At 34.6% G+C, this 18,022-nt stretch overlaps 1 protein-coding gene across 1 annotated transcript in view; it reads right to left on the bottom strand.

Annotated features, from left to right (window-relative positions):
* The window catches only part of slc12a5a (solute carrier family 12 member 5a), a 128,888-nt gene extending 111,153 nt beyond the window's left edge, over window positions 1–17,735 (bottom strand). The window contains exon 1 of the mRNA XM_052559930.1: window positions 17,373–17,735. Within this exon, the coding sequence (XP_052415890.1) occupies window positions 17,373–17,487 (115 nt within the window). The 5' untranslated portion in view covers window positions 17,488–17,735. The remainder of the gene's footprint in view (window positions 1–17,372) is intronic.
* Between the last annotated feature and the right edge of the window lie 287 nt (window positions 17,736–18,022).

Below are 18,022 nucleotides of genomic sequence, written 5' to 3'. Positions count from 1 at the left end.
AGACCAAATCGATTTCAATTAAAACGACTACTGTGCTGAAAATGTCCTTCCTCCGATGAAGGAGTCCCTCGTGATGCAGTAAAGTGAAGAGATCGAGGGGAAATATGAAGTTCATTTCTTCAGATCCTACTCAGTAACTTTTATTTATTTATTTTTTTTTTGTTAGCAGCTCACTTGTTTCTTCTAAACAGCATAAATTGAGATTTTTGCTGAACTTTCCAGATTCTTCAATTTTCTCTTCAAGATGACTAGACTAGACATGTCTCTTCTTTCAAGTAGAGCTCAAGTCTGTAAAGTCAGTGATCTCAATATAAACTCAAACACTTTACATTCATTTTAAGGGTCTCTTCTCTTTTTTGGATGCCAACTATGCCCCTTTAACACATCAATCCAGGGTTGGGGACCTAGTAACATTGACGGGTTCAGTCCCGGAACGAGCGCTGTGTGAACAAAAGCCAGAACAAATGCCATGTCGTAGTGATGATGCACGCTATCGTGCGACTCTTTTACCAGGTGTTTTGAAGGCAGATCAAAGTTTGCAACAAAAAAATATGTGCAAACTAATGAAGCAGAGATCAGTTAGCTCCTCACTATCCTTGCTGAAGCTAAGATCGTTCACCAGCTTAAGTGAACATTAGCATGCTTAGCGTTTTCGACTCGTAGTTTACACGTCACATCCTGATGTCACGTGCCATTACGGGACCTTCTCGGGTTGTGTGTGAACACACGCACATATTCCCGGGAAATTATTGGCAGTGTGAAAGAGGCAAACTTTAGCGACCCAGGAACAATTGCTGGAACACATTACCCGTGTATTTTCCAGACTCGCAGTGTGAAAAGGGCTCTAGTGACTTGTTTGTGTCTGTATTTTAGGAAAACATGAGTCAAAATAGATTTTTGACTGAAATAAACTCGAGCCACAAAAAAAGCAACTTTTGAGCATTTACATTTTTCTATGCAAGTAGGAAAGAAAAACATAAATTAGATCTACTTAATACCTCATTTGTTTCTCCTATCGACAGCATTTAGATTATATAGAGAACAAATGGAAAGAAAAGAAAAGACCCTAGAAGCTCTACAATCTTATCTTAATTATCAAACATGTCTCAAAACTTTCTCAAATGATCTAAGCTACCTGCTATCCACATTCATTTTAAAGCTCTGCATGTCAACTATAGACAAATATGGACTCATTTGCATCTGTTTAATTGCTCCTTCAGATACTTCAATGAAACTCCAACAAATCTCTAGACTAAACCAACACAAGAGCAATGATCAAGCAATACATTTTTTATCTGTCCATATAGGATACATGACTGAGATCTCTTAAAAGGCACATTAGGAGACACATCTGAGACAAAACTGATATTTCAACGTAACAATAAAAGTGCGAAGATATCGAAGGTTCAAAGACAGCACAGAGACATATTAGTAAAATGGATTAAGATACTTGACACACGAGACAAAACTGATTCTTCATTGTAACATAACTAAGATCTTCATCAAACCTAACATCTGACCAATTACATTTTTATATGTCAGTGTGAAAGAAAAACACAAATGAGGTCTCTTTACTATCTCAACTCTTTCTCCTAGACAGCACTGAGACCAAAATGAGACTTCTGAAGCCTTCAGAGCTCGTTCTAATCTTCACATTTATTTTTTATAGATCTGTACTCTTCTTGCATGAAACCTATCGTCTCGTTTGACTTTCAGAAACGTCTGGGACCAATGTGATGCAATTAAAGCTAAACAAAGAACAACCAGAGAGTATTAAACCTCCTCTGGGAACAAACATGCACACGTTTAGTTCAGCATGCTTTGATTAGTTGTATCTAATGAATGCTCACTCATGCATGAATGCAGCTCACGCCAAGGCAAGGCAAGATTTTGACTTGTGCAGTTGCACCTTTCCTCCTACAAGGAGATGCGTCTAAATTCAATAACCATCAGCCGGTCTTCCCACATGCACTCGTACCTACAGGAGGTAAATCATACATTTCTGACAGCTCTGTGTACGGGAGGAGTGGAACGATGTTGTCTTATCTCGAGGGCAATCGCTTGCACAGCCGCTGTCAGTGACATACGTGCAAGCCCTGTGACAACCGTCCACGTGCGACGGAACGAGTGTCTTCCTCTCTCTTCCTCTTCATCCGTTTCTCTCCATCCCCCTCCCACAAAGAGCGTTACATAATGCGTGCATGGAATACTAAACGGAGAGGATGCCTTGGATTTCTCATGCGTGGGAGGGTTGCACTAAAATAGCTCAGATTATGCACTAGTGGCAGCACTACTGAAACGGCATTTGACTTCCTCCAGTAAATGGAACGAGTCTTTGCATGCTTAAAACTGTTCGACTACTGACCTCTTTTTCTACTCGCTGTGTGAGGAAATCCTGGCCTGTAAGCCGACTGCTACAGCAAGACATTTAATTAATGTGGAACAGGATGGAGTCCAGAGCACTGAAGATAAAGGGACAGTTGTAAAAAAAGAGATATTTTCTGACATCATTTGCTCAGCCTCATGTCCGTCCAAAGCTGTATGAATTTCTTTCTTGTGTGAAACACAAAAGGAGAAGGTTAGCAGAATGTCTGTTTCCTCCTTTCAGAGAAAGTGGCTGTCAAGCTCCAAAAAAGCAAGTGGTTCATATGACATTCTGGAGGCGTATGATAGCTTTGTGTAAAGAAAGAAGAATGGACGGATAGCAAAGTCTTTATTTATTAAAAAGCCTATTTTGGAAGAGATATGACTTCCATCAACTTTCATAGTATGGAAAAGATCGGGCTTGGACAATCTGCATTTTAATAGAATTTAATTACATATATATGTGTGTTTGTATCTGTGTGTGTGTAAACTATTTATTTAAAGGAATAAGTTTTGCATTGCTTTTAAAAAAAGGCCAAAACAACAGCATAAAAAGACAACATTGTTCAATATATAATTAAATAAATTATATTATTATTGCAATAATTCTTACAAAAGTAATATATTTCATTAGCCTTTTATTTTTGATAAGAGCAATGAATATAAGTATAAATATGTGAATATGCCAGTGTAAAAATATATGTTGGGGGTCTGTGGAAATGCTAAAAATAAAATTAAAATTAAATAAATAAATATGTAAAAATAGATTAATTTTTTTTTTTTGCAGTTTATGAATATAAATATAGTTTACATTTAATAAATAGATAAAAACGGGTAAAAAAGTAAGAAGTATAAGCATAATAAATAATTAAATGGAATAATAACGATAATATTAGTAATTAATATAATACAATATAATATATGAATATATGATAATTAATAATTACATGGAATAATAATTCTTATTATTATTATTGCAATAAATAAAAAAATATATAAATAATATATTTATAAACATAATCAGAAAAGTTAAAGACCCTGAAACATTATGAGGTCTGAAATAAAAATCAGCAGAAATACCCACCGTCTATACAATCATTTGGCCTGTAAACATTACGACCAGCATAAGGTCTCTACGAGACGCATTAAAGAGCCACACTTGTTTCCAACCGCATCAGGTTACTTTCGAGCAGCAGATTCCATAATGAATCTGAATGCCTTTCAGATAAACAGGATTGCAGCCGAAGCAATCAAAAGATGCGAGAGGCCGAAATCAGGCGGCTGCTGTCTAAACATCCCATCTCCATTTGAGACAGAGAAAGCAATAGACAAATTTTCTCTAAATGTGGAGAGAGATGCATTTTAATCTTGTGATGCCTTCATGCGACTGTTCCAAATTTATAACACAGTGGCGATGATTGAAGTCGAGCCCTCAGCGAATGTGAAGGGGGCCGGCCTGCTTTTCCATAAACAGCATTGGTGAGGGCTGATATCTCTGCGGCTCGTCTGTAATACACGACGGAACAAATGCATGAGAGTCGTTTCTATTACTCCTCGCTTAGTAGCGCGTAAATACTTTTTGATATGTAAATCTGCTGGTTACAGAGTCACGCCGTTACAGCTCTGTTACTAATCTGCTCTACAGGCCATTGCCAATTCATGAGAAAATGGGAGAAATAGCATGAGGAGAAAGCAAGGAGGCTGTCACTGAACATTAGCCATGCACAGCTCGCTCCATGCATCTGGCCTCTGTACTTTGAACTGAGCGAGAAGGTCTGGGGGCGTTCAACTGCTCATTTGCTTCCCATTAATTCATAACCATTACTATTGCTTTCCACTTCGCATGTATCTACAGTTTGTCAACGTGCTCTTTTTCATTTTGAGAAACAATCATCACCTATATAAAACCATTAACAGCAGGAAATGATGTTCGCCTGCGGGAAATTCCTTGCATGTGCATGCAATTACTAAGAATTATATCAAAGCGAGAGAAAAGATTAAATGGCTCAAGCCATGCACGCATTATTTCATGAGCCGAGAGTGGAATCTTCTCTCATATTTACACATTCATTGAACCAGAATCAATATTTCCCAAAGGTTTTTTTTTTTTTTTCTCAGATGTCGCCCTTTCATATGTGAGAAGACATAATGGAGATGTCAGTTTTGTTTCTTACATGGATCAATACTGTATCAAATGTTTTTCCTGAAATTGCCAAAAACAGACACAAGATGAGACACAAATGAGTAATAGATGTCATAAAGCAAGAGTACAAAGCTGCAAATTGAGTGTTTGATGAGATATGTTTCAGTTCATATCAGTGCTGTTGTTCTGTAAATCTAAAAATACATTTTAATAAATTGAAATAAAGTTAAAATTTGAGATAAAACGTAAATATTAGATAAAAGGTCTTTATGACAATCGGAAATGTTTCTAACTTAAATAAAATAAAATTATAAACTATATAGATATACATATACATATATTAGATTACAATTAAATTAAAAATACAAAATTTACTTAACTTTAAATTAGAATGAAAACTAAAAATACAAAAATAAAGCTAATTTAAAATATTGACTTATACTACAACAGCATATAACCAACAATAAAATACATTTCTGACCTGTAATTGCTATTTTAGCCACTAGTGGTAAAATTATACATAAATGATAAAATTATACTAGTGCTATTCATATTCTACTTTCTCTCTTTTATCCAAACAATGTCATGTTTTCATGACAATTTAAGATCCTGACCTCTACATGATAATATACTGTCACATTATGTGCAAAGCAACTAATATCCAATAAAATGGTGAAGGTGCATATTTATATTACTATTCAAAGACTCAGTTTTAATCAGGTAGAGAGTAAGTACTGCTGTAACACCAAACAGCGACTGTGAAGCCCTTGGTCTGGCTGTGTGTGTCTGTGTGTGTCTGAATGGAGATAAAAGGGACCATGAGCTGTCAGCGCTGACCTTAAAGCTTGTGGTTGTGCGGCAGATAACAACAGACCTGTGCTGATTATAAACCTACAGCAGAGATCCATCCACAACAACTATATCAACACTCTCACTCGCTCATTCATCTCATCACACACCGAACTTATAACTCGCTGTGAAGATGTGAAGACCACACACACCTGCTGTTCTGAAGGCACACGTCATTACTTCTGAGTCTGACAAACTAGAATCAGGTTAAAGTGTTTCCACACAGTTTTATTACATTTAACAGACACTTTTATCCAAATTGACTTACTGCATTTAGGCTAACTTTAGTTTTTTTGCCTAACATTTGTTCCCCTGGGAATCGAACCCACAGCCTTTTGCACTGCTAACGCAATTCTCTACCACTGAGCCACGGGCCCGTAATGTTATGAGCATGATGTTATTGTTTACACGGTCATTATGGATAAGAGGAGCGAATTTGGGCAGCCATGCATTCGTTATCAAAAGTCTCCATTTGAACTGATAAAGTGTTCCTTAAATGTAATGTAAGAGAATAGAATGCATAGAAACGTAACACATGTTTAATTTGTTCACTGAAATGGACTTGGAGCTCTTAATTTTGTACCAGACTGATGCATTTAACTTTAAAATGCAGATACTGTGCTTGATCACTGACTGATTCCTCAAATCTTGTGTCTTGCTAAGCAGAGAACAAATGCTGCAGGATGACGCATGCTAAAGTTTGTTCAAATCTCTAACCCTAAACATGAGCAAAAACTCACAAATCAATAATTCACATTGCTGAAATAATGCATTTTTCACACATACCGACAGCTTTGATGAATTAGTCCAGGAATGAACCAAAGAGTGAATCAGAGTCGCTGTGGCTTTCCAGCATGTATAAAATACTAAACGTAGCTTCTTGAACCCCAGGCTCTTTGTACCCCTGCCAACAGACTCATTCGCTTCTCAGTCCATAAGAGCCAAGACTCATTCATCACTGCAACTTTTCCCACAGCTCGGCACGGTGTATTTCCAAGCTCATTCTTTATCATTAAAGTCCTCCTCCCAGGCTAATAATGTACTATGATGATAAACAAACCACTCTGATGACCGGGAACTACAGCTGGTGGTTAGTTTGAGGAAAAAATGCCATTCACCTTTTTGACTTTGTGCAGCTGGCTCATATCGCAGTGTGCTCTGAAATAATCCGAGGCTCTTGAGGGGCCGTGATTAGTCGTGATAACCGCTGGACATGAGCGGAGATCAGCCGGATGAATGGGACGGTGGTGAACTTACGTCCGCTGGGGAGCCAGAGCCACTACGGCGACTGATGGAGGCCTGAGATTTCAGAGCTACATGTTTATATCACAGTCCGTTTAGAAGAGAGCCCCGAGCGACAGAAGCTCACAGAGAGATAAAAAGAGAGAAATATAACAGAAAGAGGCAGGGTACAGAATTAACACACGGTAAGTGCTTCGCTTTAGTAAATAAAATTAATAAGCAAGTTAATAGTAACTTTCCTAGAAATACTTCACTTTATAACCATCAATATTCTCAGTTCACCCGTTAAAGTGGGACCCTGGAAGAAGGGCATCCGACTGTGACATTAAGTTATTAAGCTGATGTTGATGTGGGCATTTTTCTTCACTGTGTGTGTGTGTGTGTGTGTGTAGGTGTGTTTGGGTGGTATGACTCACCGAAAGCAATCACCTACTTTTCACCAACTCCTCTCAAATTCGCTTTTTAATAGCCTGCAATGTTTTGCCACGGGCGGCTTTTATACCTCCTTCGATAAAAAATCAAACTGAAGGCTGCTCTCCTTCACATTCTCCTTCACACAGAACTGAGGAGAATGGCTGCTTTAGAGGCTAATTGCAGTCATAACATCGCTCTATCCATCACTTCTCTCAGCGGCATGCATGAGTCCTTAGAGACAGTTTCCATTTTTAAGCAGCACAGCTTCTCCACAGAAAGATCATGACCTGAGTCTCTATGACAACCTCTAAATACTGATCTAAAAGCAGTCTGAACGACCACACATGAATGTGCATCACTGTTTCTGGTTTACACTGAGAACAGATGGCAGCAAGACATCTGACTGTGCTTTAATACCAGAGTATGTGCTACATTACAAATTCAATCCAGTTCCAAGGATATACAGCAGAAACCAAGTATCATGATTATTGTTTAATGATTTGATGGCTAAACCTCATAAAAAAAATAAAAAATAGCGACTAGTTCCTGCTCAGAAGAGATCAAGCTCAAGAATCAGAGTTGTGCACAATTGAGAAATTCAAACGAAAATGTCTTTAAAAAAAAATTCTACTGAGGTAGCAGACCAGGATGCAGAATTACAACTTGAATTTGAATGCAAGGACGTAGAATGTTCAATAAATGAAATTAATGTGGTGTCTGTGGTTGAGGATAAATGAAGATGTGGAGAAACGTCTTCCTGTCACCACAATCCATCAGCATCCCCAGAGACAATGATGAAACCAGAGGCAACGGCTCCTTTCAGCATATGAGAAAATCCAGATCACACCAGCACGTCATTGGAAAACATGGCTATCCATGACACTGCCGTAACAAGGCAAACTCATTTCCAATATCCTGCATTTAAAACAATCATCTTCATGATATGAAGAGCATGAACATTTCTGCGTGTGCAATTGTGCAATCATCACGCTTGCTTAAATGCATTTCAAACTGAATCAGCTATAACGGAGGAAGATCTTCCAGCTCATGCTCTCCTCAACAACTGATTGACGATTGGCTGTAGGAGAAGAACTGTGCGGAAAACCCTTATATGGAGATGATTCGGGCTGTATTATGCTAATTACTAACCGCAGGCTCATGATCCATCATTTAAGACAATCCGGATCAACATTAGAACAAATTGCGTATTTATATGAAAAATTATTAGCACATTTCTCTCAGTGTTCTCATTTAAACCAATAGAACTGAGCTTAAAATATTAGGCGGCCCAAGTAAGTTATTATGATTAAATCTAGGTTAACATTTAATGCCGGTCACTATCAATAATTAAACCACACATTGTTTCTGCAGGGAGTCCAGAAACGGCTCAAGGCGGTAAGATCAGTGCAAGAACGATTGTTCCCGCCGTTTGGACCGTAACAATACGGTAAGATCCTGGATGTGAATGATAACATCATTACAGCGTGTCTTTTCTTTGATGTAGCTGAACCGTGAATCCTCTCCCCTTTTCCTTGAGAATCGAGCGGTTATTCCTGCTCATCCGTTCTTTGTGTAGATGCTGTGTTACATAACAAGCCTATGAAGGCTTTACATGATGACGCTGGCAGCATCTACACAGCTACGACCCCCACCTCATGTCTGCTTCTCCCCCTGATAACAAACTCTAGAACCGAGTCTGGAACGGGGAACTGATGCTCCCGCAGAACACAGCTGCCCTCTGCAGTTTGCATACATTACACTGATCAACATGAGCGCTTCTGAATACTGGAATAAGACTGGAATAAGAAAATAAAATCATAAAACAGAATAAAATAAAATATTTTGCATAAAGAAACAATTTTCTCCCCATTTTTTGTTTTCATTTTAAATACATATATTTAAATAAATATAAATAGCAAGAGTATATTAATGCACATTTGAAAACAAAATTATGAAAATTACATTTTCCATAGTATTGAGAATTTGGGGATTAAAATGTGCTAGCTTCAGAATAAATTTATAAATAAATAAATAAATATTTTAATAAAAAAAGAAAAACTTTTCTACTTTTCTTTTGCTAAATATTTCTTTTTTCTTGAATATAATTTTTGAGTATGTTGTAAAACTGTTACCCGTATAGCCTTTAAAATCATTTTTCTTTATCTGAATGAATGATAATGAATCTCACAAATACAAGTCTAGATCATGTTCAACCATAAAGTAAAATGAAAATAAATATAAAAAAATTAAAAAATAACAATATTTTGCATAATCTCATCAAAATAATGCATCTAGAGGTTTATTTTTAAAGATTTGTTTTTCTTATCTCTGTTGCATGAATGTATAAAAATCTCAATTTTTTATATGAAAATGACTTGCATTATGAAAATTACTTCCATTATGATCAAATCTATTACAAATTAAATATTTACATATAACATTTAAGTAAATAATAAAGGTATATAAATGTAATAAAGTAAATATTTTCCCATGAAAATAATGATAATTACATGTTTTGCATTATGATAAAGCATGTTTAGGGGTTAACATATGGAGGAAAAAAATCGTAATAACAGCCTTAATCTTCTTTATGCAAAACATTCATTCTTTCTTCTTTAATATATTTTTGAATATAGTCACTAGTAATTTTGCTCTGACAGCTTCGGTCTCGTTTTACTCTTATCACTGGTATGCAATCGAGTGGTGCACTAATGTAATTGCATCTCTTTTGAAATTGATCTCTGGTGTTTTGCACTGCAGGTTTATTTAGCAGACATTGTTTATGAGCAATATAAAGCGGTCAGCACTGATATCTGACCATGACCACGAGGAAAGACCTGTCATTGATGTTGATAAGCAACATTTATCTCAAGACTAGACGAGACTCAAATCAATGTGAAGAGATGTACTATTGTAATGACATTATAGCACAGACGAGTGATCTGACAGTAATATTAATATCTAGCAGACATATAGTGTTCCCCTGTCTGTGTTTCTGCACGCGTGTATATCAGTAGATCCAATCCAATTCATTGACCTGTCCTTTCTGGAAAAGGGTAATTCAATTATCATTTCATGACTTTAACGGTAAAAAAAAAAAATGATTGCAGTCAAATAAAAAATAACAATCAAATCAAATAATTATAGAAAGCAAGGCTTCAGTTTAAGGTGGTTTTTTGAGACACACACACACACACAGAGACACATATTATATATAAAGTTGTGTATATCATTTTAAATTGGGTTGTAAAGCCAAGCCTATGATTCACTTTATATTGAACAATTTAATTTTTTTGTAACACGTTTGTTAGGAGGACAATATTTGGCCGAGATACAACTATTTGGGGATCTGGGGGTGCAAAAAAAAATAAAAAAATACAAAAATAAAAAATCTAAATACTGAGAAAATCACCTTTAAATTTGTCCAAATGAATTCTTAACAATGCATATTACTAATCAAAAAATTAAGTTTTGATATATTTAAAGTAGAAAATGTACAAAATATCTTCATGGAACATGATCTTTACTTAATGTCCTAATGGTTTTTTTTGCATGAAAGAGAAAATTCTAATTTTGACCCATTCATGTATATGTATTGTTGGCTATTGCAAAAAATATACCCCAGCGAATTAAGATAAAACATGCATGAAAGGTGTTTTTTGGCTTAAAAGGATTGCTTTTACTTTATATTTAACAATTTAATGTTTTATTAAATATTATTTAATTATAATGTTATATATATATTTTTATAATTGAAATAATAGTTTTATAATATAATTATTTCTGGTTGATAAGGATTGTTTTCACTTAAAATTTTAATAATGAAATGATTAAAAGAGAACAGGTGGATCTTAAGATACAGAAGAAGAGAGTGATGGATGTCATTCCACATCGAGTGAATCCTGTCCTTCTCGTGATCACCACATTATTACCTGACAGCGGCTGGTGGGACTGAGAGACTGATTACTTACACACACAGACAAACAATAGACTAATAGACAGGAAACCTGCGCCACCAGACCAGCATTATGCTAAAATAGCGAGAGTGCTTCCTCGTCTGTCTCACAAGCGATGGCTTGACTGGAAACAAACAGCTCGACGTGCCATTATGAAGAAAGGACGGACTGCTCATTGAGAGCTAAACAATCTGCATATCCCAATACGCTAATGGCAACCACCGAATTTGGACGGCAATTGATTCTGGAGCGTTATGCAAATGAATACAAGCTGAGCGGCCAATGACAACAATGGAGACAAACACGACATCATCTAAAACAATACAAGCTGCTCTGGCTGCATTTTCTGCTCTGGACAGATATTTTACTACTATATTGTGAAATTGTTAGACACTTGATATGAAAATTATCACAAATGGACAAAGCACACCAAAAATCTCATGTGAATAATAAAAAATAAAAAAAACCTTGGTAAAACATATTTAGGCCTGATTATAAGATTTATGCAATTCAATAGCATAAAAAATAGATAAATAGGCAGAATTTATTATTTAAAATCTATTTGATTTTATTTAACCAATCATATTTAGAAAATGCATTTATTTAAACTGCTCAGATTCTGCAGAAATCCGTACACTGAAAATAACAGCGTTATTTTAGTATCATTGAGACTGTAATAGTTTAATTCATCAGTTTTCATTTTACAGTTTTACTGTAGTAACTTTGTTGTGGTTTTGTTATGTTTAGTAGATGTTTTAATTTTTTTGAATTTCAGTTTTAGTTACTTCAGTAGATCAAGTTAAGCTAAATTACAATCAGAAATGTTGCCTTGACTGAAATAAAGTGTTTTATAATATATTTAATTTCAAGACATAATTTTTTAAAATTTTAGCTTTAGTTTTATTTATAATTTATATATTACAATGGAAAATAATTTAATTAATTTAGCTTAAAAGCATGGTAAACTAAAGCTAGCTATGGAACAGGCTATTTTCAATTAGTCACAATGTATAAGACTGAAAGAAATAGGATTTATTGATGATAAATATATAAACCTGAGCATTTAAAACACTCGTTGCATTCCCGTTTCATTTATGCATGACTGACAAATATACATTACATTGTTTATTAGTTTGTTTATCTTAAAGTATTCCAAATAAATAGAAATCTTACATATTTTTTGTGTATAAACAGTAAAACTATTCATTTAAATGTTTACAGTTGAGCCGCTGGGCTGCTTATCATGAATATTACTCCTTGTGCAAGCAGTAATGGAATTTTCTTGTTGTGTTTTTAGTACACAACACACAGACTGCATTGCCAGAGCTTTAGTCCCCATGTAAAACATACAAAGTCCTCCTTTACTTCTACCAAAACTCCAGCATGGTACAAAGTCGCACACCGTTTTTGTCGACAGAGCGTTCTTTGTCTTTGTGCAAACAATCACTAAATGGAGATTAATTTGTCCATCATGGTGCTTCAGTAGATGCTCATTACGAAGCAGCCGAGACTCCCTAGCTGCACGTCTGTGATGGAGAACACAGCTATTGTGCAGCAGCGTAATATGTGAGTGATTACTGACAGGGTTAAAAACAGCTTATGGCACTAGTTCTGTCTGGTGTGTGGAATATGCCAATTATTGCAATGACGACGCACTGTATTTGGAACTCTGTCTACTATTTTATGGCTGCTTGATAGAAAATAGTAAGAGTAATTAGTCATGCAAGTCATCAGACCACACATTTGTCCTGATACAGTCCTGGTGGATTCCTCAATCATGAGCACTGTTTAGTAATATAGGTGTGCTGTTCATTCAGAATTTACCAGACATCAGTTTTTCAACTGCTGAATGATAAAACAGCCAAATACCATCGAAGACCATTTATACACGTGAAAAGGCTATATTCATGGCAAACTCAATATTATTGTTAATAGACTTCAAATACTTCAATTAACTGAATACAATAATTTAGCAATATTTTGTTTACAAACAAACCAAGTACAAAAATTGTAAATAAATACATAAATATAAACAAATAAATGAATGCAATCTTTCAAACTGATATTTTAGAAATTAATTAAATGAGCATTACACCACAACAACCACACAGTCTTACAAGCGACTAAATTGTAATACTGCATAAAGAATTCAATTATATATATATATATATATATATATATATATATATATATATATATATATATATATATATATATATATATATATATATATATATATATATATGTATATATATATATATATATATATATCAACATTTTTCTTTAAAATAAAAAAAGCATTTTCTTTGAAAAACTATATATATATATATATATATGAATATAACATTTTGCAAGGAATTGTAATAAAATATATACTTAATATAAAAATGGTCCCGTTTCAAAATACTCTTTTACAAAAAAAATTATATTAATTGAACTATATTATATATATAAATTTAAATGACAATTAAAAAATTTAATTAAAAAATTTAATTTATGCATTTAGCAGATGCTTTTATCCAAAGCGACTTACAGTGCATTCAGGCTATAAATGTTTACCTATGATGTGTTCCTGGGGAATCGAACCCCCAACCATTGCGCTTGATAGCAATATTTATACACGTAATGATATCAGAGTTATATTAATAATTTAATTATAAACGAATATAAATAGAAGAAGAAACAAGTGACTTTCGCACCACTGACAGCACCAATGACCTCTGCTCTTCCAGTTTAACTGTAAATACTCCTGACTATTATTGTAATATCTACCACTAAAAAGAGGCTACTACAAGAGAGAGCCACGCTGAATCAGATACTGAATAATTTAAACCAAATCCAGGACGTCTTAATGATCCTATTAGCTTTATACAGCGTATAGAGTCGGGCTAGACATTTCAGACTGTCTGGAGACCTTCACGGTCAGATGAACCTCTACACGGGTGGCATCTGAGATAGATAAAAACAACATCAGCAATAGCACGAAAACCTCATCGAGGCCTTTCTCACCAAACACCCATGAGATGCAGGAACGTACCTGTGATGCTCTTGTGCGTGGACTGACTACTAAACTAGTCGCCTACTCTCTTTTTTGCTATTTTTGTGTTATTTTTTATGTTTATGCATGTACTCACACACAAATACACCCATGCACGTCTGAATAAAGAGTTTAGAGTGGGTTTCAGACATTTCGTGCTTGTTTTATAGACACAGGAGGTGATATAGCAGCGTTATTGGCCAGTGCGTGCATGGTGAGAGCAGTCATTGTGGTTTTACTAATATCATTGCATTCAGCGGTCCCTCAAGCACACACCAATCATGGCACAAAGAGGATGCAGTTGTCATGGAAACGTTATGGTGACTTGAACCGGAGACGAGAGCATCAAGGCTGTACAGTCTCTAGGAGACTACAGGTGCGCATCTCTATATCTATAGATGGGAACACCAAAGATGGACACTCTACATACACCTTCCTGGACACTGTCTTCGGTTTGAGAGACTTCACATGGCAAAAACCCCAATGTTTGGTAGTGAACTCATCAGAACAGATGCCTCAAGCTCTATTCCACAATCTAGTGAGCTGCCTTGCACCTTCTAAACAAGTAACCTAATTAAAATGTTTCTCGTAAGTGACTGAACTTTCTTAAGTGAATGTCATAGAGATAGCTCTCTGTGTGTTATGTGTATGTGAGAGTTGATAAACACACTCAAATACATTAAACTGGGTAATGCAATTCCCCAAATTAATTATGTTTAGCTATTTTTATCAATTAATTTAAATATTGAATGAAATGTGGATATGCATACCGAGCAATGCAGAGAAAAAGAATATAATTTTATAATTATATCAAATAACTTTTTTTTGGAACAGGCTTTGCATCAAAAGCTATATTTACATAGTTTAAAATTCTGAACGTACAATTGTTTTGATTTATTACTAATTTGGTATTATTTTTAAAAGTATATAATTCATTTTAACAAAAATGCACACATATATTTGATATTTAGTTGGTAAACTCAGTAATAAATAAGAAAAAGGGCATATTTTGCCTCGTTAAATTTCTATTTCTTTGAATATTTATATTTTTGTTTAGGAATTATTTAAAATCAAGTATTTATGAATAATATGAAAAGTGCATATTTTCAAAGTAAAACAGAAATGCAGAAATTCAGGGATAATAATAAAAAAAAAAAGTCCATACAAAACTTTGCAATAAACGACTCCAAAATTGTTTCTTCAAAATGATAAACAAAGAAGGAATTTGGGTGAAGTGGTGTTATTAAACGTGTAGGCTAGAACTATAAATGCACTATGACTTACAACTTACTAAGAATAGTTTTAATAGGAAGCTTAAAAAAATTTTTGTATTCTTTTCATTCTATATCACTTAATTTATTATTCTATAAAAACATGCAAAAAATAAAAAAATTATCAGATTGGATAGTGAAGATTCCCGGCAATGCACCCTTGGTAGGGAGCTCACTAGTTTTTGTAGCAAAGCTTCCTATCATGCTACTATTCAGAAAAATGTAGGACATGTAGGCATTTCAAATTGTTGCATTGTATATTGCAATTCATTTAAGAAACTGGTGCTTTAGAGCCCTTAGTAAAAAGTCAAAACACACCACCACTAGACCTACACTAGTGTTTAGTGGGTCACTCACTTAGTATCTATTTCAGTCATGTCATGTTAAATATTCCCATCCCATTCCATCTCACTGATCCGAAATCCAGTTCCACATTACTAACATCAAACATCTTCTGATGCATCCCATTGTGCTTTCACTTTCAGTCTGCATACTAGACAAATTACTTCTCATAATAATAAAGTCAGACTGTTTTGTCCATCAAATCACTTAATTGTTTAATACTTAGCAGAATCTCAAAGGGAAAAAAAAGAGCAAACCACACATCACAGTAAAAATTAAGAGACTAATGATTATAGATGAATAATCCCGCCTGACTTTTATTTAACAGACTTCCTCTGCAGTGTGGCTAAAACGCATTTCACCTCATTAAATATTCAAAGGCTTCATCAAATACAACTGACCGTCAGAAGTGTCATTATGTGAAGACAACCATGCACACTTAAGGCTTACAGACATGGCAAGACATTGTAACCATTTCAACAAGCCACTGAAGTGAATTCTGCATATATTCATCCATCCATCACTATGAGAAATATGACACCAAACTGGCCTCTCTATCAGATTTGGCACTGCAGTACTGATGAACAAATGAACACAAGCAGATTCTCTTTCCTCACACAAAGAAGGATCAAATCTCAAAGTAAAATGCAATATATGATCTAGCTTGATCTAGGCAATGAAAATATATGCTTGCACTAGACATGCAAAAAACTTCAAGTGTGCAGCAGATCAAATAAAACCAAATGTTCAGTACATTTAATGATATAACAATAAAGCATGGTTTAAGCAATGCCACATGGATTTTCTTAGTCCTTATGAAATTAAAAAATAATCCATATAGTCTAGATGAAATATTGAATGAATATATTATAAATGTGCATTTCATATACTAAATATTATATATTATGATTCTATTGATTATAATCATAATGTATAATATAATTATGATTATGATTACTATATTTATATTTATGATTATATTTATTATATCATTATATAATATATGGTCAAAATAGCCTATGAAAATGAATATTACATACATATAGAAACCAAATAAAACCTAATAAAAACATATACAGTGTAAATGGATTTCCTTGATGAAGCATGAAATAGGAATCAGTATACTCACAGTATACATGAAATATTACATGAATACATTACAATATGAATATAATCTGCATAGACTTATAAGCACTAAGCATTATATTAAAATGATTATGCAAAAAGAGACCATTTAAAGTCATAAGTAATGCAGTCTTGTAGATATATATATATATATATATATATATATATATATATATATATATATATATGGATTTATTACTGCTAGCCTATGTGAAATGTTTTTTAAATGCATTAAAATATATTAATTTAGTATATATGAAAGTACGTGAATTGATATGAAATAATAACAATACATTAAGATTATGAGCCTTATTATATTATGCACCAGACATTATAAAAGCATTAAATTCAGTGCATTACTGAACAACAGGGTTACAGATTTTAAACATGACTAATCTGATTATAGGTTATATGTATTTTAAAAAATATAATTAATGCATATTAAAAATATTTAGTATAGATTACATCATAAAATAGATTACCCATAAGACCAATATGACAGACTAATTTTCGTCATTTAGTCTCGTTTGATGGTTACACTATCAGAGGGTGGTGTGTTGAATATTAATATTCGCAGCTGCTGGATGAGTTTATTCTTCACAGGTGTCAAAGCGTCATAAATCTCTCACCTTTCCCGGATGTCTCCGCAGCGTCAGAGGCGCTCGGCGTCTCCTCATCGCCCTCGAACAGCTGGTTGACTTCGCCCTGGATGTCACCGGCGGTCACCGTGAACCTCTGGCTCATGCTGTCGTCGGTGGCCTGAAGCGGACTGACGGGGAACGGCTGAGCGGAATCCGCCGGTGATGCAGATGTGCGCCGGTCCTCGGTGATCTGCCCGGTCTCTGGTCTCTCTGCTAGAGGTGTACGAGGACTGGTGTTAATACAGCAGCATTAACTCGTGTAACGTGTCCGGCGGAGACGTTCGGTTATTGTTCTTTGATAACAGACATTGAATGAGTCGCGAGCGGATCATCAACCGGTGTCTGAGACTCACTGCACATCCGGGTCCTAAAGCCCGCGACCGATCTATCAAATCACAAACATAGATCAAGCCGCTTAATGATCACACTCACTGCGTGCTTATTCATACATATTGTGCCGTATACACAGCCATTTATACTTTTTTCAACATATCAGTAAACGATCTTTGACATTTATTTTATGCATACAATTTTGTATTCACTTTAACATAAAAAAACTAAAATGTAGAACTTTTTTTTTTTTTTTTTTGCATATGTGTCACACATGTTGATTCAGTTCAAACTAATTTTATTATTAC

This window comes from Carassius gibelio, chromosome B6, assembly GCF_023724105.1.
Source record: "Carassius gibelio isolate Cgi1373 ecotype wild population from Czech Republic chromosome B6, carGib1.2-hapl.c, whole genome shotgun sequence".
NCBI classification, from domain to species: Eukaryota; Metazoa; Chordata; class Actinopteri; order Cypriniformes; family Cyprinidae; genus Carassius; species Carassius gibelio.
Note: the sequence above shows the minus strand (reverse complement) of the source record. Positions and strands in the feature narration are given on the sequence as shown.